Source organism: Temnothorax longispinosus, unplaced genomic scaffold (assembly GCF_030848805.1).
Source record: "Temnothorax longispinosus isolate EJ_2023e unplaced genomic scaffold, Tlon_JGU_v1 HiC_scaffold_46, whole genome shotgun sequence".
Lineage (NCBI taxonomy): Eukaryota > Metazoa > Arthropoda > Insecta > Hymenoptera > Formicidae > Temnothorax > Temnothorax longispinosus.
In genome coordinates, this window is record NW_027270297.1 from 24137 (window position 1) to 30909 (window position 6773).

Consider the following 6773-nt stretch of genomic DNA (forward strand, 5'->3'; position numbering starts at 1 on the left):
CAGGCAGAAGCTGGGTGGGGTTGGGCTAGGGGAAAGGGGGATGGAAGAGGAATGGAAAGAGATGGAGAGAAGGTTGAAAGAGGCAATGAAAAAAACGGTGGAGGAATTGGATGTGGGGGGGAAGGAGGAAAGTGGGCTGGTGGGACAAGGAGTGTTTAGTGAAAAAAAGGGAAGTACAAAGGGAATTAAGAAGGTAGAGAAAGAAGGGAAGGAAGGGGGAAAAATATAGGAGGATAAAGCAAGAGTTCAGAAAGTTATGTGGGAAGAAAAAGAAGGAGGAGAATGATGGGTGGAAAAAAAGGCGGAAGTTAGCAGGGAAACTGAGGTGTGGGAAATAGTGAATAGAGAGAAGAAAAAGATGAGCAAAGTGACAGAAGGGATATAGATGGCGGAGTGGAAAGAGCATTTTATGAGGCTGCTTGGGGAGGGTGAAAGGTAGGGTAATTAAAGGAGGGAGGGATAGGGGTGGGGAGAGAGAGGAAGGTGAGGAGGAAATAAGTAAGAAGGAAATAAGGAGGGTTTTAAGGAAATTGAAGAAGGGGAAGGCGGCGGGGGTAGATGGCATCCCAAGCAAGGTGCGGAAACACGGGGAGGAGGAGTTGGAGGAGTGGGTGAGGGGATTTTGCAACAGAGTTTGGAAGGGAGGAACAAGTGGCCGGAGAGCTGAAAGGAGGGGGTGATCGTGCCCATAGCGAAAAAGAGAGAAGGGGAGAGGGTAGAAGACTATAGGGGGTTACTCTGTTATCCACCTTATACAAGGTGTACGTGGCGGTGTTAGCAGAAAGACTGAGGGAGGAAGTGGACACAAGGGGATCATCCCGCCGAATCAAACGGGATTCAGAAAGAGGATGGGGACAGTGGACAATATTTATGTGCTTAACTACCTAGTGAATAGACAACTGGGAAGGAAGGGGGGAAAGGTGGTGGCGTTGTTTGTAGATTTAAAGGCAGCTTTTGACTCGGTAGATAGGGAGGTGTTGATTGAGGCGCTGAGAGAGAGGGGGGTTAGGATGTAACCGAACGATGCTACTTGAGAGCACGATTCACGCTATGTATGCTCCTATCATACGGTCGCCACTCGGTTTGACCTCTATCTATCGAGAAGGTCTCGTGAAGGTGTCGTCTCGATCATAAACAATACTCTAATAATTCTTCTCTGTTTCAGGTTCCTGCCCCGGATGGATCATCGCCGCTACTGGACTTCCCCGGATCATCGCCTTACCGTATACCGGATCAACGTTGGACAACAATAGATCATCGCCGATGGACAAGGTAAGTAGAAGGTAAGTATGTTTGATTAATCTTGAGACTATGTTTCACAATTAACGATTCTTTTATTTTAGATCGTCGATTCAGTATTACACTACGTTTCACAGTTGTATGTTCCGCACACGAGTGCCCTACGCCTAACGGCAAACAATTTACTTGTACTGGTAACTATGTACCGCTCGCTATTGTTAAACGAGTATTTAACGCGCAATTACGCAGGAGTTTCCGATCGTATTATACAGTGTGTAGATACGTTCGCACGCTACCGCTGTATTCGAAAGACTGCCTCGAGGCACGATGTTCGTTTTTGCTCCCCGCATTGTCTCGCTATCCCCACTCTGACGTACGCTATTGTTCCATTACCGTGTTTGTCCGCTATCACGCGCGTTGTCACGTGTTTACGTTCTCACGATCACGCGCTCGCCGTGTGGTATTGTTCTTGAATATTCGATTTACGGAAGGTTCTCGACGTTCCGCGGGGTTTTTCCACTCGCCTCCTGATGCCGATTCACCAGGTTGATAGCGTCTGTCCAAGTTGCGCGGGCGTTGACCCCTGCGCAGCTCCTCGGGTATGCTCATCATTACGTTCCTGTCGTCGTTCCTCGGCGAAGTTGTTTAGTTTTTTATCTTCGCGCTCGCCGACGACGCCGACCCCTCTATCACGTCTCCTACATTGCTCCGGTATTACTTTTGGCGATGCTCCAGGAGAAGATGTTGGTGCCGCCAACTCTCGGCGCCTTGGTTCTGGTTTGACGCCGACCTCATGGGCGTGTCCCTTGGGTCGCCCTAGTACCGTTCCAGACACTTATTCCAGGAGAGTACGTTAATGCCGCCAACTCCTTTTTTTTTTTTTAACGTGGAGAAATTTTCTATTACCGGCCATTCCTGACCGGTAGCCCCTCCGGTGTTGGAGGGGGAAGACCTCCTCACCCCCCTGGAAGGGGATGAGGGGAGTGTGGGATTTTTACCCACTAAAACTCCACGGGTGTCCAGCACTGCGCCGCATTGGGAGACGCCTGGGAACTATTGATAATTCCTTCCAGTCGCCCCCCCGGCGCATGGCCCTATCTGGGCCTCCTCCTTTGAGCCTTGAGGCTCAGGATTCTTAAAGAGTCGACTTTCTCTGTATACGGCGGGGATGTGGACACCACCCACCCCCGTCGTCCTCTCCCGGTGTTTTTTGGAAGGCATGGTTCGACACCCGGAGTCCAAGCGGGGTGTCGAACCTCCCTTCCTCCAGATCCCAGCCCTCTGTCGGAGGGAGGGGTCTGGAGGTTTAGTACCTCGCGTATCACCTATGTGGTGATTTTATCCCCCGTCCCGAGAGGGGGGGCCCAGCAGGATCTAAATGTCCCGCTGGGTATCTCTAGTAGGAACGTTCTGCGTTTCTACCTCCTGCCCCAACCGTGACGCTTCCCCCAAAGGGGAGAGCGGGCCTTAGAAAGCCCGCAGCCAGTGTCACGGTTGGTGGAGCGGATTCGCCGTTTAGGGATTTTGTTCCCTTTGACGGATCCGCTCCGCCTAAGGACCTCTCCCCTAAGGACACGGCGCTGTTCTGCCCACGCTGGACAGAACTCCAGCGTGTGCTGCGCCGTGTCCTCCTCCTCGTCGCAATGGTGACATTGGGTGGTCGCTTCCTTCCCAATTCGGTGCAGGTATTTCCCGAAACAACCATGTCCGGTCAGCACCTGCACCGAATGAAATGATAACCCGAGACCCCTCCTGCCCAGCCAATCTGCCAGGCAAGGTCGGACGGCCTTGACGGTCCTTAATCCATACCTAGAGGTGGCCAGGTACTCATCCTGCCACCTCCTTATAAGGGCCGTCCTTTCTTGGAGCTTGATCTCATTACGCGCCTTGTCGGGGATTGGTATTCCCCTGGCTCTCAGCTCGGCAACGCGCCTATGCCCTTCAGCGTGTTGCCTCGCCGCCAGTTCGAGCGGGGAAAGACCCGACAAGAGCGTTGCCGCATCGTGCGAGACCGTGCAGTAGGACCGTGACACTCTTAGGGCTACCGTGCGCTGGACTCGATGCAAAAGCGTCTTAATGCGCACGGAGCCCTCCGCCTCTTGCGCCCAAACCGGGGCGCCGTAAAGCGTCACGGCCTGCACGGTCGCGGCGTAGAGTCGGCGAGCACCGCCGCTCGCCCCTTCCAGGTTCGGCATTAGCCTAGCTAGGCTATTTGCCACTACCATCGCTCTGGGAGTTAGGCGAGCAAAGTGCCCGCCGAAGCTCCAAGTGCCGTCCAACTGGAGGCCCAGAACCTTCATGCTGTTTTCCAAGGAAACCCGGGTTCCTTCCACCATAATATGGGCTTTAGGTGGCTTCCCCATCATGCGGTCATAAAAGAAGACCGCTTGAGTCTTCTGGGGAGCCACCTTTAAGCCCGCCCTCCTAATTTCGGCCACCACCTTTGCCACCGCGATGTTTGCGAGTCTGATGGCTTCCTCCCAAGTGCCGGCCTCGACCCCCAGGAATGTGTCGTCGGCGAACCCGTTCAGCCAACATCCTGAGGGGAGGGCGGCACGCAGGATGGCGTCATAGCCAAGGTTCCACAGAAGTGGCCCTAATACCGACCCCTGTGGAACCCCCCGCACGATCGGCCTTACCCTAACTACACTGTTCCGGTCGGTGTAGGCCAATCTCCTGTCCCGGAGATAATTGAACAGCACGGCCACCAGGTAGTCGGGCACCCCATGGTATAGGAGCGCCCGCCTGATGACCGGCCACGGCAGGGTGTTAAACGCGTTTGCGATGTCGAAAGACACACCAAGTAACACCCTGCCGTCCCTCGCAGCGGCCTCCGAGAGGGCACGGATACGCAGTATTGCGTCAACCGTTGACTTGCCCTCTCGGAAGCCGAACTGGTCCGGCGATAAGTCCGGAACAGTCCGGGACAGGTGCCGGACGAGTCGGCTGGCGATAATTCGCTCGAACAACTTGCCGACTTCATCCAGCAAACAGATTGGCCTATATCCAGAAGGCTGATTGGCGGGCTTGCTTGCCTTTGGGAGGAGGACCAATCTTGCCGTTTTCCAAGTTTGGGGGAAACGGCCTTCCCTGAGGCACCGGGTATACAATTGCCTCAGTTGCTCGGCCATTTCCCCCGTGGCCAGGGACCAAGCCTTGCCATGGATCCCGTCCGGCCCGGGAGCCTTCCCAGCCTGCAGCTTTTTAGCTGGGCCCTCATTTCCTCCAACGTGACCTCGAGTTCCTCGCTCCACTCCCCGACGGGGGGAGGTGGACCTCCGTTCACTCTCTCCCCGGGATCGTCCGGAAAGAGGGCATTCACCACCTCCTCGAGGAACTCGGGGTCCATTCCTTCCGTTACTGGGGGCGCCCAAGTCCTCAACTTATTGAGGACCATTTTATAGGGGCGCCCCCACGGCTCCGGTAGAGATCCTCCAGCATCTTTTTCCAGGCACGGTCCTTGGCCACTTTGATCGCCAGAGAGAGGGCCCGCTTGGCGGAGCGGTAGCCCTCACACCTCCTCTAGGCGCTGTGAGTTGCGCTTGCAACCAGAGACGCCTGGCGTGGACGGAGAAGCGCCTAATCTCAGCAATCTCCTTCGTCCACCAATACGCCGCCCTTCTCGGGTGGGGCCTGGACCGGGCCATAGCGGACCATAGCGTCCCCGATCCGAGCCGCAGCCTCGTCGGCGCTCTCCGACTAGACGAACAAGTCGTCCACCCATAGGGAGACGCGCAGCGAGGCCCTGAGCATCTCCTCGTCCAGTTTGCGCAGGGCCCACCGGGGAAAGCGTCGATCCGCCTCCCGCCAGCGAGCCTGGACCTCTGGGGTGGTGACCGGGAGACTCATTTCGATCCACTGGTGATCAGATAGTGTTTCGAGCTCCACGGCCACCCTCCATCCCCGGATGCGGCGTGCGACGGTTGGCCCACGTTAGATCCACAATAGACCCTCCCTCCTTTGCCGCACACAGGTCTGGACCCCACCGGTGTTTATGCACACCAGGCCCAGACTTGCCGCCCAATCCGTGAGGATTCCTCCTTTCCTGTCAGTGGCCGGGAAACCCCAAGTCACCGATTTGGCGTTGAAGTCCCCGGCCACCAACACCTGCTGACCTGGCAGGAATTTCCCGAGACAGTCTTTCAGGTCGTCTAGGAACCTCTCGTATCCGGGCACGTCGGTCGTGGGGGAGATGTACACCCCGACGATCACGACATGCCCCCATCTGACGGCGACAAACCCATCCCCCGCCTCAAGACGCGAGCAGGGGACGGGCTCGTCCGTCATCTGCCACGTAATGGCAGCTCTGCCGCACCGACTTACCGCCCAGCACGGGTGACCGGGCGGTATCCAATACGGCTCGGCTATCACCCCCAGGCCACTGCCGCGCTCCGCCATCGTGTGCAGGAACACGTCCTGCGAAGCGCGGCAGTGATTAAGATTTGCCTGGAGGATTTTATAAGCCATTAATGTTGAGCCGTGTCGGGAGCCTCCACTCCTTCCATGCTCTCCTGTTCATCGGCAGGCAGGGTCGTTGTAGGTGACCCTGTTCCCTCTACGTGCACTGTTTGTTCTGTCGATGTCCCGCTCACCTGACTGGGAACCTCTTCTCGGGGTGGCTGCAGATCTTGTTGCAGTTGGGCCTGGTCCGTAGGTATTTCCGGCGCCCTCTTCTTCCTGCGCCTTTGGGCCTTGGGCCTCATGTCGCTATCGTGGTTATCCTGACTACCTGCTGAATCGTCCTGGGCCGCCCTTTTCACTGGGGCCCTTTTAGGAATCACGATGTTCGTCACCTCAATGCTCTTGGTGACCGGAGCGTTAGTGGGGGGTGCGGGAAGTACCTCCACCTCCATCTCTTCCCCATCTTTCCTTTTTGCAGGCTGAATTCTCGCAGATTTCCCGGGTTTCGGCTTTTTGCGAGATGAGGGGCAAGCTTTGCCCCCCACCCGATGATTCGCCGGTTTCCCACTGTCCGCACAAATCGGGCACAAATCCGCAGCTTAGCCGCACACTCCCATGCCAGGTGGCCCTCCTCGCCACACCTGTAACACTGGGAGCTGCGGTCCACTCCCCCAGAGCACTGCGCTCGCACGTGGCCAGCCTCCAAACAGCGAAAACACTGTAGAGGTCTGGCCTCGAGCGTTTGAACACGTGCGGCAAACCATCCTATTTGGATACGTTTATCCTTTAGGACTTTATTTGTCGCAATAAGGGGGCACCGTACCCAGGCTGTACGGAAGCCGTTGGGCCCCCTTCGTAGTTCACCCACCTGGATCTGGGCGATTTGACATTCGCCAACCTTAGCTACGGACTCGGCCACATCATCCGCGGTTACCGAATCCGTCAGGTCCATGACCCTGAACTCGCTTGTTTTGCATGGCCTGGCTGCTTTGACGCCAGGTCTGCCTGCATACAGGGTCGCCATCCTATCTGCGAGCAAGACAGCCTTTACAGCTCCATCCTGACCGGGAACCTCGATGAGCAAGGCCCCGGTTTGCGCTCTTCGTGGTCAAAGACCTCCATTGATGCCCAAG

At 56.4% G+C, this 6773-nt stretch overlaps 1 protein-coding gene across 1 annotated transcript; it reads right to left on the reverse strand.

The window, feature by feature from the left end:
- Positions 1-5172: 5172 nt before the first annotated feature.
- LOC139824603 (uncharacterized) lies at positions 5173-5637 on the reverse strand. Its single transcript, XM_071797141.1, has one exon. It carries the CDS (start codon positions 5635-5637, stop codon positions 5173-5175), a length of 465 nt encoding a protein of 154 aa, XP_071653242.1.
- Positions 5638-6773: the final 1136 nt, after the last annotated feature.